General features: G+C 45.4%; 1 protein-coding gene across 1 annotated transcript in view; it reads left to right on the forward strand.

The window, feature by feature from the left end:
- Positions 1 to 1,468: 1,468 nt before the first annotated feature.
- The window catches only part of T265_03445 (hypothetical protein), a gene marked incomplete at both ends in the record, with an annotated part of 26,765 nt that continues 8,675 nt past the window's right edge, over positions 1,469 to 19,558 (forward strand). The window contains 9 exons of the mRNA XM_009167929.1: positions 1,469 to 1,518; positions 2,062 to 2,269; positions 5,636 to 5,995; positions 7,347 to 7,481; positions 9,487 to 9,682; positions 11,274 to 11,705; positions 13,034 to 13,314; positions 13,639 to 13,859; positions 16,084 to 16,458. Of these exons, the coding sequence (XP_009166193.1) occupies positions 1,469 to 1,518; positions 2,062 to 2,269; positions 5,636 to 5,995; positions 7,347 to 7,481; positions 9,487 to 9,682; positions 11,274 to 11,705; positions 13,034 to 13,314; positions 13,639 to 13,859; positions 16,084 to 16,285 (2,085 nt within the window). The remainder of the gene's footprint in view (positions 1,519 to 2,061; positions 2,270 to 5,635; positions 5,996 to 7,346; positions 7,482 to 9,486; positions 9,683 to 11,273; positions 11,706 to 13,033; positions 13,315 to 13,638; positions 13,860 to 16,083; positions 16,459 to 19,558) is intronic.

The raw sequence follows: 19,558 nt of genomic DNA on the forward strand, positions 1-19,558 counted from the left end.
GATCGACCCTCGCCACCGATAACTGACGGCGATGTAGTCTATGTGGATTTTTGGCTGGTTTGTTAGTGGTCACCAAGTTGTCAAGCGATTTCCGTTGTTCAGAAGATTCGTTCTGCAAAGGGATATTCTATGATCGGCACACATCTGAAATAAGCGGTCTCCGTTGTCTGTGCGTCTCGTGTACAATCCAAGACGACCTCCCAATCGGGCCTCAGCAGCGCTTAGTCTACCCACTTAGGCGTTCATGTTACCACCAACCACAAGGATATATGAGCTCTTAGCCCGACGTAGAAGGGCACCTAGAGCATCGTAGATGCTGTCTTTGGCATATTCGGAGCTACATTCAGCTGGACGTAAGCAGACACAATAAGCAAGATGTGATGGACCTCTTTTCCTCTGGATTCTATCCAAACGAACCGCACAGATGCTATTATCAACGGGTATCCGATCTAATAGAAACGTTTCCGCTTCCCCAGCATACCTAGCTGCAGCGGCCTATACATCACCAGAGTTGCCCAGCAGGGACCTGAAAGAGAGCGAGGAGGCTGTCAGTTCGATCACAGTACTTGCGTCCTTGTTTCTGACAAACAAGATACATCACTGCAGATGGAATCCGGCGTACGATCAAGAGCCACCTGTTGACCTACTTGCTTCGGTGAGCGAACATTGAAGGTGGCTAAGTAGACAGACTTTCGGTGTTTTAAAACAGACTTCGATGTGTTTAAGGTTGTTACTGAACTCGGACGTACAGAAGCTACAGCTGCGTGTGATGCAGGGCGAGCAAAACGGCCAGTCCTAGTGCTGGGACCTGTGGAGAAAGTATTCAAATTTGGGTGGGGGAGAGTGGAAGATGGAAAACTTGAAAGGTAAGAAGGGGGGCGCCAACAGTAGCATGTTTTCACTTAACGGCCCTGCTGTATGTGGCAAGTAAGGCGACCCAGCTGGTGACACCACGCGACGGCCGATGTGGCGTGAGAGTATTGTTAGTTTTTAATTTCATGGTTGTACGTGGGCCCGGATATTTCCAGGGCGCCCACACCTGGACAAGAAAACGATTAGTGTCCTCAACCAAATCCTTTGTCTCAAAAGCCTAACCGCGATGCAGCGTTGTTTGGCCGGGAAATGCAAATGCATTACCATTCCTACGAAACACTTCGCCACACATGTTCCAACCCTCAACCAAGTAGGTAATGTTTCCATTCGCACACGGCTTAGACAATGGCCCACGCATGTTTTTCAACAGCAGAGTGCTGTTTTTCGCTGGAAGGTAGTGTCCATGAGAAGAATGCAACCGATCTGCCATCTTGTTTGCGTGTAGCCGAAATAGAAACTTCTATTGCATCAGTTTCGAGTATCAGAGGTTTTCTCGGATCGACAGTGACCTCAGCTGCATCCAACCGAATAGCAGCATGCGAATTGTTCTCCCAAGTGCTGGACGTAGCGGCCGAAGTATCCTTCTTTATGTAAGATGACCACTAAAAAGCCTAAACGCGAGGCGGCGTTGTTTGGCCGGGAAATGTAAATGCATTACCATTCCTACTGAACACTTCGCCACACATGTTCCAACCCTCAACCAAGTAGGTATTGTTTCCATTCGCACACGGCTTAGACAATGGCCCACGCATGTTTTTCAACAGCAGAGTGCTGTTTTTCGCTGGAAGGTAGTGTCCATGAGAAGAATGCAACCGATCTGCCATCTTGTTTGCGTGTAGCCGAAATAGAAACTTCTATTGCATCAGTTTCGAGTATCAGAGGTTTTCTCGGATCGACAGTGACCTCAGCTGCATCCAACCGAATAGCAGCATGCGAATTGTTCTCCCAAGTACTGGGCATAGCGGCCGAAGTATCCTTCTTTATGTAAGATGACCATACCAGTTTTATCCTAGATGGTCCCGTTTATCTGCTGCCTCCGGGGTCTGCTTCTTTAGATCGACCGAAGTAATCTTTGGGTATTTCTGTTGCACTTTTGAAGACCATTGGTCTGGATATACTGGTACCACAGTAGCAACTTCTAGTATATTCTTCACTAGTTGGTAATGTCTATTTTTGTTTCATTTTCAGGAGTCCAAATGACTTGATCTTGACGTTGGCTTATTCTCACATATTTTTCTCCATTACCGCAATGGAACCCTCGAAGTCGTCCTCACCACTGGGTCAGGCACCGCCAACCGCTACGCCCTCTTCCATGACCACTCACTTAGTGAATACAAACTTGCACAAATACCCCACACCACCAGTGAACTCGTCTGGACGAACTAAACAGGAGCTCGTAGGTTCACTTTCGTACAGCCGGTTCTCTGTTGCAGTTTACTGGTGGTGCATCTGTTGCTATCATGCTTTTTCTGTAGCTACTTGCTTAGGTCAGGAGAATGTCGTCGATAGTTGTCTAAGATGTTAAAGTTCTAATAATTTCATGGCATTAATTCTATCCTATTTGCTCCCACTAACTCCGACAGTCTGTCACATGAAAAGCGTAGTTGCTCACACTAGGACTTGAACTTTCAGGATATTTCGACCTTTGAATTTGCGGGGGCACGTGCGCATGCGGTTTGGTCACACTTGCTGGATTCAACTGTCCTTATGGACGTAAACGACGTGACGTTCTTTATTCGCGCTCCGCTCTTCATTTCTTTTTACACTACCCTATTCCAATTCATCGTTCAAAAATATCTGGAGTATTCTGTTGATCTAGCCGGCGTTTTAAAGGAAGCACGCACGTGTGATACGTGGATTCCGGGTGTGCTCGTTATAATTGACTTTTATTGTGTCTTTGTCTTTCCAAGTTTAGCACTGTAGGGCGTAGTCAGAAGTGCGTTGTTCATATATGGTCCTGAAAGTCATGATATACTTGACACCTCCATCTCCTTGATTCATCCTATCCATGTATTGGAAGCAAAAAAAACCCACAAGCTCATTTTTTCGAAGGCTCATAATTTGTATGATCCATTGTATGACAAGCTGCTTGTTTGCTACATATTGATAGTCTGATCGTTTCCCCTAGCCGGTCATCATTCACCACAAAAGGCTTCATACTTTTCAAGTCATTGTATCTGAATCAACTGTATGCTGATACAGCTCTACCGGATTCAACAACTCTAGTCAGTTGAAGTTTCCTCCCTTCTCAGGGCTTATCACCTACGCGATTACATAATGCTCATCCTTTATTTACTGGAACCTTAAACACACAACGATTTGAGTTGATTGACTTTAATCAGCCATTTCATGGGATTCTCTATGGGGTGAATATTCGAGCGAAGACTCTCAAATTTCCCGATTCCTTCATAGGATCATAGGCGGATAAGCTGATGAGGTTAGTTTCTCCATGTGATAACCTGGGTCGATTAGTTCAATAGTGTTCATTATCGGCACAAGAGAGGTCCACGGCCGCATCGTTTTGAGGCAGAGTATAAAATTCGGACAGTAAATTAGAGCTTTTACTCTGCCATATAAGCCTATGGGCCAAAAGTAGCGTAAAACGCGAAGCAGATTTCACTATGATATTCTTGTGCATGATATTGTGAAGGGGCACGTGCTACGTCTTTTCGTGTGTCGTGCAGCAGAACATTTTTGTTGTCTGGTTCTGAGAAAGGCACATCGCTGTCCACGATGCTCGTAAAATCGCTGCTTTGTACCTTGAAATCCTGGATCTGGCTCCTGCTGGCTACGTTGCGGTTTTATTCCTGTGTTACATCGTGGATTCTTGGGGTGCTGTTGCATGTCGACCTCTGGCGCAACGGAACTTCTCTAGCGAATGACTGTTTTGACCACCACACCCTCGTAGGTGGCCTCAGATTATCAGTTCTATGCGCTGAATTAACCAAAATATGAAACATAACGAGCTATATGCACAGCACAATCGATTGAAGACCCTGTCCACTACATAGAGCAATATCTGGTTCGGGCAAATTGGTCCCCACGATTTGACTTCCTAAGAAAATCGGGTTGCTACTGATGATTAATGCACGCAGTCCACAGCCGAACTCCCTTACATCATATGGCACTCGGTCCAGTCATACCGAATAACGGTCGGTTAACAACAGGTTCAGAAGTGAGTGATAATGAAACCGAGCGAAACGAGACATACGTGTGTGCGTGTGCTTGGGGACATGGTGGTATTTGTCGATACTCTGGAACGCACTCACGTAGAGCTACAAAACAAATCTACAGTAAACAGAACTTGGTTAGGATGTTTAACATGAGTCCACATACGTACAGATCATTTCGATTGGATTTGGTCACGTAGTACTCAGTCCAGCCTGAGTTAGTTGCCAACTTTGTACTGGACCAAGTAGTTAGAGCGCGAATTTACTGACCGGAAGGTCCGTGGTTCGAACCCGACCTCTGCCTCTCGACTTCCCCTGTCTAGGCTTGGGCAACCTGGCAGTATCCCAGCCCTCGTGCTTCCTTCGTGTGGCATGACAGCTAGGCACCGAAAGGGTGCTACAGCTGAAAGATTTATTTTTTTACTCTGTGCCGGAAGACCCGTATCAACCCCGATGCCTTTTCAGTCCATAAATGCTATGCAAGCCAAAGTAAACTTAAGCACTAGGTTGCTCTCAGGTGAACAGGAGCTATATAAAAGCCAGTGTGGATGCGAACAACGGTCCTGTAGGTCAACAGGGATTTCACTTTGACCTACTAGGCGTATGCACAGCACCCATGTACGTTGTGTGAATCACTCACGCCGAGCTGTACAATTTACTGCATTAGTTCGATTCCGCCGTGATAGCTTCACAAAGTACCTCGGTTGACTGTGATGCCGCTGAAATCGGTTTCCTATTTCTGTTGGTAACCATCGGTTTTTTTGGACCCGGGTAACTAAACTAAATGCGATGTAGGACCGCCTGAGATCCCAGATGAACAACAAATAAACTTCCTATCTAACACGCAAAATTTCTATTTCATTCAGAGTGTAATCACAAACATGTATAGTGAATTGGTTTTCTATTGCTAACCGAGAGAGTAGAACTTGTACTGCAATAAAGAACTATCTTGCTCTGAGAAGTTAAGTGGCAACTACATAGTGTTCGAGAACTCGATGTACAGTTAGTAGTAACGTACGGAGCTCATGCAAACTTCCTGGTATAATATCATCTTGCAGGCCGAGGTGGATAGGAACGGTTCAATTGCTTAGTCTGAGTAGCTTGTTATCCATCCTACAGTCACTTAACTATACCTTTGATTCCCGAATCGTCCGATCGGTTTCAGAAGATTTTTTGTTGTGTTCCACCTTAGTGAAGGTCTAACAACTGGGTGTGCGGACAGAGCGATTACGCAACTCTTTTAGCTCATATTAGCCCGAGGTTAAAGTGCACACTGTTGACCGAAACTTCCGTGGTTGTAACCTATCCACAGCTTCTGGATTCGTCCAGCATAGGTTTAGGTAACCCGGAAGTATTCGTCCCGTCCTGTGTTCCGTTCATTTTTCCCGGCTTTTAGGTATCGCGATATTGACGCAACCGAATCGTTGCTTTTAATTTTTGAACAGCTTAATTGCTACCCCACACAGCTGCTACACGCATTTATTCATCCAATTAATTTAATTTGTCATCGCGCTGTGTACTATGCTGTTATGATATGGCTCTGGCACATTGTTTTAGCCCTTTCTCCTACCCTATCGATTCATTGCTCACAGATCGTTGTGACCACGGCGGAGGGGTCACATACGAAACCTCCGTCAAAGAAGACAAAATCCAGCTTCCGCCTCCCTGGGACCAAAAAACGTCGAAAAGACAAAAAGTTAGCCAATCCGGAACTCGACTCCGCACTGCCACCAACTGGCGACCATCCAGTCGCTGTTGTGGGTAGGCGTGATCCGAGCCCAAATGCATCTGCTCCTGAAAAGACACGCACCTCGGAGAAAATGGCGAAAAAACAGTCAGTTGGGCTCGGAACTCCTGACGATGAACCACGCAAGTCACATCGAAAGAGCAAACGAGGCTCCAAGCTATCCGCGAGTAAAACTTACACCAAACATTCATTTGTTCCTGAAACGGTAAGTTCATTGTTTTACGTTTATTGTTCTACATTTATTTTATCTAACTGCTGGCAATGTGGTACCCACATGGACGAAATCGCAATGGTTATTTTCACCATCTTGACTCACATTGTTACATGGTATTCCGAGGTAGAAGTCAAGTCAATCAGCCTTTTCAATTCCTCTTAAACATTCACATCAGGTGTTGGAAAACCGACCATGAAACTCCTATTTTTATGACGATTGAAATAGTGGGCTAATTTGGCGTAGGCGGCTTGACTTTACCAGCTTGCCATTCTCGTCCTGCCCACAATGACTGACTCATCGGCTGTTCGTATGTTTTAAGTATCTGGTTGATGTTGGTGATTGTACATCGCCCAATATGTCCCATTGTGTTTGCCGTGTCTGGTACGTTACGGATTAAACAAATGGATACATCCGGGTCGGAACTAATGCACTGTGTGTTCAGTGGCATAATCAAGGAACCATTATTTTGTCTGAGTTACCGACGCACCGTTTACTTAAGGGCACCATTCTGTTATATCCGCGGCTTGTTGCATCCATTTCTCTTTGGCTGTCTAGTTTTTTGTGTATCCTCAATGTATTCGACAAGTCTCGTTGGGGAAAAGACTTATACTACACAGCACTTATTGGAAAAGTTGCAATTTAGGTAGGAATACATCTTCGGTAACCATTATGTTAGAAATTAAAGATCAGCCTACCAGTAGTTCAAATCTGCTCGTTTTAACACTGGCAGCGCTGTCCAAATTCTACAAAATCCATTGTCAGCAACCATCCCTCTACCGTGATGATCTCCGTTTATTCCATTCTGTTTCTGTCCACATTTTCCCGTCTAATAATATGTGAACGTAACTTTCACGCTATTCTCTCCCCCAAGCAACGTTTATGTTAACGCCTCAAATGAAGCAAAGGGATGTAGCCCCGGGACTACCTTCACCTGATGAGTTCCAGGAAGGTCGAAACTGGTTGTGAGTTGTGAAAGAGTTGCCAGTGGTCTAACGAGCAGATGTTATTTCGAGAAGATAAATTGCATTGTCTTCGATACCGTGCCAGTTGAAACGTGAGGTAGCCTTAGAGCACACAGTCAGTTGAAAAAAATATTAAAAAACTGAAGATTTATTTGTCCTGCTAAAGCTAATTCAATTAAGCCCACACATATGTATTACGCGTTTGATGTGTGGTTGCTTGATGATCGTACATAAGCAAAGCGGCGTTATAGCTAACTGCAGAGGTCGGAGACATGGCTATTTCTCACATCTTCAGGTAGAAGTTTGGTTTAGTGACTCAGTCTTTCGCCTTTATCAAACTTTACGAAAACTGAGTGTGGCTGTTTTACTCTTCCCCATAGCCCGTCTTCGGTGTGCCGCTAAATGTGGCGATTCAGCGTGATCCTAGTTTCGATGGAGTCCCGTTGCCAGCCTTCTTCCGACACTTTATTGATTACCTTGAAAAGTATGGGCTCAGCTCCGAGGGGATCTACCGCGTAAGTTGAATGATCACGAATAGTTGACCCGTTATATGCGAACATTCCCATATTTTCCGTATATTTCAAAGGTCCGTCTTTTCCAGCTACGGTTTTTTAACGTTTTCACCAAGGTACCACTTGCCAGGAAATTCCATCTCCATTTTATAGCTTAATCCAAGCCAGTGATGCAACAAGCAATGCAGTATGGATTTGGCGTCGCTAACCAGCCACGTGAGAGTTCTCTGAAAAGCTCTCCAACGCAGAGGATGCGTGTATTAACCGAGTTTCTGTTCGCTTCACCATGCACACCCGGTTATTTCATCTTTGTGGGCATTCCGTGCCATCAGTTTATCACTACAGAGAAACCGAACCGGTTTTCTCTGTAAAATCATGGGATAGGCATAGTTTTTACAAATAGTTTATGCTCTGTTTGTTTGCCCAGCAGTTGTTTCGTTTTTCGTCCTACCTGAGTGCTTAGATTTGCGTGGTTTTCTCCTCTCTTTAGCTGTAATCGCCCGTTTTGTTAAGCGCGAAAGGCTGTCGTTTCTTCCAGAGATAGAATGACAAACTTGACTGTAGTGTTCATAACGGCTTGTGACTGGTTTTATCACGTGAAGGGAATCACGAAAGCAAACGCCTTCAGCTTCTGTTCTTACAACGCTATTTGATTGATGGACGCACATAACAGGCGTAACTTCTGACCATCAGATCAGGTCACGCTAATTTGGTGAGAATTCCTTAGCAAACAGGCGTGAGGTACTTTGTGTCAGATGACTCTGGGTTTCGTTTCACATTTGGACGGTTTATGAATGATGGCTTGATTTAGGTTCTGTACTTGACTTAAGCTAGTAAAGGCGCGTTTAAAGCGGTGTTCATATAAACGCCGATCTTCACAAAGCTACACAATCACAGGTAGTCTGAGGAAAAATGTGTGAAACAAAACCGAGAGAAAATAATCCGAAATCTTAGTTTTGTGATTTAATAAAAGACCACTTACTCCTCACTGGTTCTATTTCTGTTCCGTGATTATGACCATTCTAGGCCAGGTTTAGTTGTTTTGTTTGGATCTCCATCCAGGAATTCGTGGTAGTGCTGGTGGGTGGGGGGAGGGCAACAGAAGGTGATATGGCTTCCAATTTATTCCATGGCTTTTCGCTTCCAATCCGACTCCATATTATCAAATAAAGTGCTCTCAACATTCTTGCACGCACCCTAGTCATTGCCGTTGCTGCCAATGTAAATCGCATTCAAAAGGGACGAATTTCGTACTCGATCAAAAAACATTCTTCGACAAACTGGTTTCTTGGTCACGATAAATAGCTGCTTGCAAGGATTCTCGAGTGTCATCCTCAACATAGCGTCAATATTTAGCACTGATGCCTCGATGGTGCTCGCTCATAATTTATTAGTAAGCTTTATTACGAAGAGAAAGTGAAGGTGGAAGGGGAAAATGTGTGCTGGTGGCCCAAAACAACTATTCCGAAGTGCCCAAACCTCCAGTTGCTCATCTAGACAGTCTGCATAGAAACAGACAACAAGAACACCATTGAGATGGAGTGTGTGCACATGACCAGGTGTGTTGGGTGTGTTCACCTGCTCTTGCAATAGTATCGTATGCTTTTAAAGTGCAACCACCTCTTCAAAATTACAGGTGGATTTTAGGGGGCATTAGATGGAGTATTGTAGAATGTGCATTTCGTCCCACAGTGAAGGTGAGGTTTCCGGTATCCCTAGATTTGTCGTTAAGTTTTCCCGCGATTTTCAACGATGGGATAGCGACTAGTTTGTAGTAGTCCCGGAGAACCTCGTTTGTGTTGTACGCAGTAGTTCGAAACCAAAACGGTCCACCACGCACGTTCTGAACGGACAGTGTCGCGATGAGTGAGCGACTACCATGAAGATTAACACAGCTCTTAGTCACTTAGACTACTGCTGCGCCAGTTTACTTTGGCCTAAAAGCTGCTACTGATTTTCACGCAACGCACTATTCAACAATATTTGCATCACTATCCCTTTTTCTCAGGTTCCTGGTGTAAACTCACAAATCCAAGCGCTTGTGGCTGCTCTCGACCGTGGTGAATCATTCCCTCAAGTCGCACCGACCTCTGCAGCCTTTTACCAGCAGCGGCAACAACACAGCGAGTGGCCACGTGTTCGCCCATCCCTCTCGGGCACACCTGGTTCCGAATCTAAAATCAGAGTCCAGTCGGTCTATGGAGGTTGGTTAAAACACTTTTTGAAGCTTCACGTACTTTTACAGTAAGAGTAACCAAACTACTACGAGGCTTTTTTCTGCCTAAGGCTCAGGGTCACTCAGATTTTTTTGTTTCCTTTCTATCTCACCACCTGCTATGCCATCGTGAAAGGTGATCTGAAAGCTTAAAGCTCACACTATAGCGTTACGTGGATGCATACTCTGACACGAAAGATGTTAGGTGTCGCTTGAGCTTGCCCAAGCGTGTACGTGCTTGATCGCTGCAAGTTTTTCGTTGCATCCTTGGTTGTGCCCCCCCGTTTGTTTGTTTTATCAATTACCCAGATAGTTTACCATGGGTTCAGGTTTTTGGTAGTCCTTTAAAAGTAGGATTTCTCTCGAAACTAGCTGGGTTTTACCGTTGGTTGAGCAAGACAACTGTATCGTAATGATGTCCCAATCTTCATCATACGGAAGACGACTGTATTAGTATTTGATAATAGTACCCAACCACCACACACTCAAAGAAATTGTTACAGTAGAGTGAAAATAAATATGAAAGGTGAAGATCTGTTCTCAGAAGCCTTGTGACCTCAGAATAAGGTGGAATAATAGCGTTAATGTAAGTAAATGTGAGTGTCGCGTTGAACTGAAACCACCCTCACATCCGTAGGAGCTTTATCGGACGCAAGTCCAGCGTAAAATAGGTAACTGCAGAACCGTGTTACTCGGGGAGTTTTGCCCCAAAAAGCGAGAAATCGCATGACCTAAATCGAATCAGACACTTACAACCAGGTATTTTAAGAGCCAAAGAGCAACGGATTCGTCTGAATTCGGGTGGCGTGACTCTGACAGTCTGCAACAAGTGTGTTCCTATAACATGACAATAATTTCCCTAGTGCACCTACCACACCTGCGACATCAAAACTAACTTCACCTATACGTTACAACACCATTAACTTTGTTGATCTGGCTGTTGACACTAAGATGGCGGTTGCACGTGACTTTTTTTAGTTACAGCAGCGCATGTGTCTCCAGAAGACAGCGTAAATAAATAAATAAATCGTCTAGATCTAACACCTGTTCAATGAACAGCCTCCGCGCTATCCGAAAGAAGCACGAGGTCCGAGGTGTTGTCAGGTTACCCAAACCTAAAGAGGAGCAGTCGAAATGCCTGGGTTGGGTTCAAACCACGGAACTTCCGGTCAGTAACCAGTGAGCCCTGTCGAGCTTTCCCTGTCTTGTCCTAGGATATCTGTGGGTTCAGATTCCACAAAAGAGATCGGTTGTAGTAAGCTGAATTAAGGGTAAGTGCTTAGTAGTGATATTTTCGACAGTGACGACGATCCTTGCTTTTAACACCTCGCTTCTTCGGAGTTCAGTCCAATTACAACCGGTTAAGAATGACCTTGATTATACTGCACTCTTAGTGATACACGTAGCAACGGTGACCAGTCAGTTGAGTCCGCCACTTCGGTGTCTCTTCGTGTGTCCACACATCAGTTGTTAATTTTTATTTCACGCCCCACATCTTTTGCTCTGTTAATCTGCGGTCTTAGATTCCTGGACTCCGATCCATTTTCACCACATCACCCACTACTTTCTGGGTTTCTCAGGTCCCTCCAAATCCAAAGGATTTGCCAACTCCCCATTGAAGCTTCGTCTTACGGGTGAAAAACAAAGGACGGGCACTGCCGTTGGCTTCTCAATTTCAGAAATTCCTCATGACTTGCCGGTTATCGCGAGCGTAGTGAAACACTTCTTACGCAGCCTCCCAGAACCGGTTATGACGTCCGCGTTGCTACCAGTGGTGGAATCGCTACCACCAGAGGTGCCTCAAATCTATTACACGCTGGCCGAGCTAGTACACAAAGAACTGCCGCGACCAAACCGATTCCTTCTAGCCTGGTTGTTGCAACACATGACTCATATTATCGATCGTGCCGGAGAGAACCTGATGACTTTGGCCAATATCAGTATCGTCTTATCGCCCTCGCTACAAATTAGCCACCGCTTATTGGCTATTTTACTTACTCCACCGCCACCCGGTAGGTTTGAATACGTATGCCTGTTATAACGAGCGGTTCGTTTTGGTAGCTGCAGCTTTTTTTTATATCCTTTACCCACTAGACGAAAACCCCGGAGCAACAAGCGAGCGTGTGACTCAGAACGCGCGAAGCATATTTTCCAGCATAAATTTTCGGTTCGGCCCCAGATGACGACCAGTTGCCACCAGAAATGGTTAAAGCATTTGCTTGCACTAACCTTTACACACGATCTCTTAAGGTCTCCGACCATTGGAACTGAGTTGAGCCTGGCTACCCTCTAAAGCGTTTCCAGTTTTGGCCAGGATAACTATCGATAAGCCCAGCCTGCCAGTGCTTCGCGCAATTAATTGCATTGTACCCATGTTATTGGGGCGCTCGCTTTTGGGAAACTTCCTTTATGAAGTTCATTAGTAAGCAGTGAGCATAACAAGCGGAGCTCAGCTTTGCGTTTGAACAACGTGGCTCGCCATAGTTAGAGAGGAGTTGATTTCCGTTCCAATCAGTGTTCGAATTTCCTAGTTTCCCAAAAGCGTAAAATGTGTCTGAAGAAAGATAGGATAAGATCACCTAAGTATTCCGGTCTTTTTTGCCGGGTAGTTTTTTTGCCCATCAGTCTGATGGTGGATTTCCCCTGACCAGAGTTGTGGACAGAGTTGTCTTTTTAGTAGATTAGTTGACCGCCGTATTTAAGAGCCTCGTGTATCCTCGATATTGTTCTAGACATTTACTAATTTGACAGTAAGTTTTTGGGCTATCATCATCAGCTTTAAGAATCGCATACCTGTCGTACAGTGGTTGTAGCTGCTGCAGTTTCGTTCATCGTTTGGGGAGATAGGATAAGATCACCTAAGTATTCCGGTCTTTTTTGCCGGGTAGTTTTTTTGCCCATCAGTCTGATGGTGGATTTCCCCTGACCAGAGTTGTGGACAGAGTTGTCTTTTTAGTAGATTAGTTGACCGCCGTATTTAAGAGCCTCGTGTATCCTCGATATTGTTCTAGACATTTACTAATTTGACAGTAAGTTTTTGGGCTATCATCATCAGCTTTAAGAATCGCATACCTGTCGTACAGTGGTTGTAGCTGCTGCAGTTTCGTTCACCGATCGTTTGGGGAGATAGCTGCGCATTGGAGGCGATTGTATGCGTCTAACATCGCCACCTATCAGACTCGGTCTCCTTGCAAGTTTTTTTTCGAATCAATGTGGATTTTTATGTTTAAGTGAAAATTTGGCCTACTCGAAGACCATGCTGTTGTAATTCTACAAAGTACACCCAATCACACTAAAGAGCTGTTGAAATACACATTAGTTACCTAATTCCTCATTTCAGATGTGCGAATCGATTTGGCTCGGTTAGATCCCGATCTACCCGCAGTGGACATAACCGAAGTTGGTGTTGATCCGAGCATGTGGCACTGGCTGTTTCCGCATCCAGTCTACTTACTGCGACCGTACCGGCCACCACTCACTCCCGGTCCTGATTTGGATTTACCAGAAACAGATGCAGAACTGGATGAAGAGTTGAAGAAGCAGGAGCTACTTTTACAGCACTTGCATGAACAGATCGGTCGTGGTGAGGCAACGAATGAGAAGGAAGCTCAACTTTGGGAGGTGAGTTTACTTGCCGTTCGCAGTTATTCGAATTTAAATGCGATCGGTCACTTTGTGTTCATCTCCCTGGCAAGGTACTATCTATCCATGGGTTCCTTGATTAGAGGACCCTGAAACTGACAGACTTGTGTCTGTGCCATGTATTAACGATTTGAACGGATGGTAAAATATCCAAACTCAGATGTTTTGTAGTTTTTCCTTCGGCAGAACCCCACGCAAACCTCAACTGTTCCTTTCTTTTTAGGTTCAACGTCTGGTTACCGAACTCCGTCGACGAAAGGCCTTTTCCGACCCGTTATTTGTGGTGCCGAGCTTTCTTTTTAGGTTCAACGTCTGGTTACCGAACTCCGTCGACGAAAGGCCTTTTCCGACCCCGAAGTTATCCGTGCCGAGCTGAGCCGACAACAAGCCCAATTGGATCGACTGCATGAAGTTATCGCTGCTGAACAGGCACGTCCTTCGCTGGACTCTCCTATATGGACATCTGTGAATCTCCATCCCTCACACCGGGTATCACACAGCGATATCAATGGACAAAAACGGCGGTAAGTTTTCCCTCTACAAGCTACGCCTGGTCTTAGGCTATTCCCATTCACCTACTTATAATTATCATGGTCAGTGACCGGTGCTTCCTCAGGAATCAGACCAAACAGATCTCTGTTCTATTTTCAAAGCCCTTCCCCCCTCATAAGCAACAGATCACCTACGTACTGACTAACTTCAGTTAGCGAACCAGTGGATGTGCTGACGTGCATGACTAATGTTCAGCCAGTGTCACTCATCATGAGGATGTCACGTTGTCCCGCTCAGAGAACAGACCAGCGGCTATTGTACCACTCCGAATTGCCTGTCCTCATCGCTGGCGGTGTTAGCTTTTGAGAGCAGCACCTTCTTAGAACTCACGTGCACACCTGTCAACAACAGATACCTGTGTTTCGGGTGTGTAACTAATCGAAAAGCTCAGAGATTTGGGTGTCCTTCATCGCAGCGACATCTAAACGTTGTGGACAGCACGAAGCTTTCGAAGTAATATCATGCGGATTTTTTGTGCCCGCATCCTAATGGCACATTTCTGCCATCCAATCAAAGTGTTCTATGCTTTCATCAGACACCTGATGGAGTGAACACAGAACACAGTGAAATGTTTGCCTAGAAATTCAGCTTGCCCATATGGCTGGCGGATAGCAAATGTAATGGCCGACTAAGCCTTGTTCCACCCGGTCGTTTCCGAGCTCAAACTCCAGCCTTCATTTGATTTTACTCTATCCATGTTATAAATGAGAAAAAAAGCCCCCTTCCAAGTGTTAAGGCAACTGCCTTGCTGTTTGTAAGCGCTGTTGGGGGCGGCGTTTCTACTCTCCTGTGGCTGGTGTCGCTCGTCGTCTGTGTAGGAGAGAGCACCATCAGATAATTTATAGCCCCGTTCAACTTCATTCATGCATTTCTCCAGCTAAACCATTACCTTAACTTTGAACAAGTGTCTGATGTGCTTCGAGTAGGATGTCCGATGTAGTGTGATTCGGATAATCCAATTCAGTGGGCGTAAGTTATGAAAGTACACACCCAGAACCGGAAGGGATATGTGTGGGACCAGTGACATGCTGCCCTGACGTTCTTCTCACAAATCCCAGCGTGTTTGGTTTGTGAGTTTCTGCAAGACCATCCCACACTTCACATAGCTTGACGTTGTTAAATATTTGTCAGTGTAGGTCAGCTTTAGTGTTAAACAGTGACTTTCTGCATCTTCTTACGAAGCTGACTGATGGTAGGGGATCTACGTCCATTTCAACTCCCTGAACAATTGTTTTACTTCCTCTAGCCATCTCCCTTGTAGCAGACTCCTCAATAATACGGTCGCAACAGACAAGCGTTCGTACTGTTACCTATCAGTGTTATCACACTGACCTGCAACTACCTTGTTTATGCGACCGAATTCGTAAGCTTCTTTTCAGGTTACAGGGAAATGGGGAATTTTATGGATGCTCCTAGGGGGGGGGGCAAATTAAATACTGTTTCCTAGAGAACGATCGTCGAATATCGTATGCCTCGTGAGGCCACGTATGCTCTAGAAAGATGGGGTCAGTGCAATACAAGCAAAATACAGCGTACCTATTTCTGTGGTGACCGGTCTCCGTATGACCCCTTGTGATCAGTTGCAAGCTCAAGGCTAAGTTTCCGCCATTCTTCTGGTTTCACCAGCTAGAACACATTTATCCCTTAGACAATAGCTTTTTCTCTGAAGTTATTGTGTATGCGTTAATGCTGTATTGGCATAGGGTTCATTTCACGAAAAACCGACCATTTTTGACACTCTCTGATGTGGAAACACTGTTGGCATACAGTATTGTCGCTAATGTATGTAAAGGGGTTTTACTGACCAATTAGATCTTGTCACACGACGAAAGCCGCACTGAATGGTGAAATCTACGAACCGTCGGAAGCTGAAATCAGAAAATCTTAAGCTCGTTGGCGGTAATTTGCGAGAGAGTAATAATACTTGTGGAGAATTTTTCCGTCCAGACAGGCCACCAGCTAAATCTTCACCTTATCAAGTTCAGGTTGCACGTCGGAAAACACGTGGCTCCCCTCAACAAATCATGGCTGGTGAACCTTTTATGGATTTTTTAAAACTTATTTTTATGCTAACGTTCACCTGAATGAACGATACATAGCTTCGATCCATTGACATTATTCTGGTTATTCTCTCTTCTTCTTAGTCATCCGTTTACCCATTTCTCCTCATCCTGTTCCATCTCGCTCTCCCCTTAGTGATGTATCGTCGGCTAAAGCTAGCAAACACCGTTCGGACCCGGCGAGTTCCTATTCAGATGAACTGTGGGAAGTTCAGCGCCAGGTGACCATGCTCAAACGACGTCTGAAGCAGCAAGAAAAACTGGTTGGGCAACAAACCGTGAGCACCGGGCCCGCCTCGGACGCTGCCACTGCTGTTCCTACAACTACCAGTACATAATGTCGGTCGGGATCGAACTTGTAATCACAAACCGTGAGCACCGGGCCCGCCTCGGACGCTGCCACTGCTGTTCCTACAACTACCAGTACAATCGTAATGTCGGGATCGATTCCACTTGTAATCCCGACGGTTTCGGAGCTGGATGAAGAAGAAGTGCTCAATCTCACACTTCGGTGAGCCCACAGTTCATTTCTGTTTATGGTACACACTATGCGTCGTATACCGCACACCATGCACACGGTGTGCACTGTACAGTCTCGGAAAAATTCACCATGTATTTCGTATGTGGAGAATTAAATTCCCACTGTGTCATGGGACAGGAGTCCCCAAACATCGACCAGCGGCCGGATCCGGTTTAAAGTATGGCCGAACATCTAACATCCTCTACGGTAAGCGGATGGCATAGACACGCTTTGTTTCAATGCCATCTGAACTTGCACTACAATTCCAGTGTCTCTCACACAAGAGTCAGTTTCACACTTTTTGTCTTGGCACTTGTAAATGCGTCATGACAACCAACGGGTGGCCAAGGCACGTTGCGTTTCCGAAGGTGATTGTCTTTTCGTTGTAGGAATCAACTATTAAAACTGTGAGTGATGTGAGTACAAATATCAACTTGTTGTGCATTGCTTTACCCTCGTCATTGGTTGGTCCGTATTGGCAGTGCGATATGCTTTAACGAGTACTACGGTATGTGTAGGCTGTTTAATTGTATATCCTTGTAAAGTTATGCCCAATTGAGAAAGGTTTCTTTGCATAATAGGACGGTTTGTCGCCATTGCTTATGGCATCAGTCGCTTAACCTGAGAATCCAACGAAAATATGGCTCATTCGCGTGTGGTGTTTCGAGTTTACTAGTAGGCAATAAATCCTCCGTCTGGAAGACCACGAAGCCTCTTCGAGGTGTGGGGCGTTTGATCGAATAATGAACATATCTAGTGTGAGGAAAGGTCGACAACGAGCGCTATGTGAAAAGGCTTCGATAAGTCTCCGTTGTGAAAGGGTTCGTTTCTGAAACAAACCTCACTAGGTCCAGTGCGTCCGTTTGAAACTTTTCGACCTTGGTTTTGTTGTCTCTCATTTACTGTCAAATTTCACTTTGGCGGCTTAGCTGTGCAACGGTATCGTGAAATTCAAGCTTAAATCGAAACGCTGTCGTGTTTATGAATATCACTGCTTGCTCACTTGATGTGTATACTGATTTGCAGCTGGTATTTATCACTCGAATGCACTAAGACTTTTCTACAGTGGTTTTTGACAAGACCGGTGGTTAGTGCGAGCTCAGCAATTCCATTGGTTTTAGTGACATCTGTCCTGTAAGTTTAGGGCGGTAGATCTTTAAATGGTGATGTGGTGGCCGGTCTAAATTTTGTTCCACTTCGCAGCCACGAACGAGGTATATGGATACGACTTTTCCGCACTCCACTGTCTAACCACCCCAAAAAAGAAAGACCATATTTAGACACTTTTGAAGACGAAACGAGACCGAATTTGGACGAAGTTGACCGATTGCATGCAAGAACACTGGACCCGGGAAGTGGTGTGCTCATCATCATCCTTATCAGCTGTAAGAACCGCGCACTTGTCGTACAGTGGTTGTAGCCGCCACAATATCGTCCATTGATGGTTTGGGAAGGTAAGGCAGGTAGCTGTGCATTGGAGGCGGGAGCTGATAAATTAGTGCGTAAATACAGCATTGTCAGTGGACTTTCAAGTGGGGTAGGTTGGTAAGGGCGCTATAAATTGAAGGCAATAGCGTGGACGCTTGAGCGTCATTGAGGACCCGACTGGACCATGTCTGACAATGTCTCTAACCATCAATGTGACCCGTCTCGGGAATAAATAACGCAGCTGAGTTTTCTGGTAAAGGATTCATATTTCGCTGCCAAGTCATTGTTTGACCTCTCCTGGCTCGTTTCCACCCTTCTCGCGGTTCTGGTCCGTTGAACTACAGGCTGATGCCTGGAGTTGTGTTTTATGCCTTTTCGCTACACCATAGCTTACCCAATTGCTGTTTTCTTCCACCCAAATCATGATAGGGTAAGGTCTGCCTAGCTTGACGATTTCCGAATTCGTGTAGCCGATGTAGTTCTGCCAATCTGTCGGCACCATGCAACCTATTTCGGTCTCGGAAATACGGTTTTTCGAACACAGACGTCGATGTTGAAATTCTGAAAAGCGTCAACACTTACTGCCTGGAAAATGGGAACGTCGATTTAATGGGAGCGGCCTAAACGGGCCTCTTCCTCTGTACAATCGGACTCTATTTTCCAGTTTTCCTGCAAAGCTATGATCGTTGGCTTGTTCGCTAGGCTGGATGGAAAATGGGAACGTCGATTTAATGGGAGCAGTCTAAACGGGCCTCTTCCACTGTACAATCGGACTCTATTTTCCAGTTGTCCTGCAAAGCTATGATCTTTGGCTTGTTCGCTAAGCTGGACAGTTTGATTGCCCAACCACCAACCCATCGNTCCTGCAAAGCTATGATCGTTGGCTTGTTTGCTAAGCTGGACAGTTTGATTGCCCAACCAGCAACCCATCGCTGCACACCACCACGCTCCATAACAACGCACTGATGATGTCACCTCGATTGGTGATGAAACGTTTGCTACCTGAGCTATCAACATTTTGCTACATAGAAAACAGCAAAACTATGTCAGAAGACCGATTCACGACGAGGAACGTTTGGAGACCGCTGCCGAACCATATACTTCTGAGGTAAATATCTCCAAATAGGACGGAATTTTAACGGGAAGAAGTGCAATGTGGCATTACTTCAAGCCTAAAGAAGTACACAGCCAACGTTGATATGTTAATGATAAACGAGTATACGCTACTGGTACTCCTGTTATATTGATTGACGGACTACAGCTTGACTGCGTGCTTTCAGACTGATATAATTCCACCTGATGATATGCATCGACATCAAGCGCTTGTGTCATGCTCCACCGCCGGCCGATTGTGACCGATCTGCTGCGCACACGCATCCAGTGAGCACAAGAACGAAGGGTATGCAAGTGGAATAGGCGTCCCCCACCCTCTCATAATGGCCATAGTTTCACGGTACATAATTGATTGGCTTACCAATTTATGTGTCCTTTTTGTGGTGCTACATTTAATCAACACCAGGCGGCTCCACTCGTAATTTCACACCTGTTGTGCTGGATATATCGACTTGTTGAGCATCACGTCCATTTGTGCCTGTCCATGAAGACGGGAATCTGATCAAAACCAAAGTGGCACAGCAATCAAAGCGGATTTAGTGTTGCTGAA

This window comes from Opisthorchis viverrini, assembly GCF_000715545.1.
Source record: "Opisthorchis viverrini unplaced genomic scaffold opera_v5_49, whole genome shotgun sequence".
In the NCBI taxonomy this organism is placed as follows: Eukaryota; Metazoa; Platyhelminthes; class Trematoda; order Opisthorchiida; family Opisthorchiidae; genus Opisthorchis; species Opisthorchis viverrini.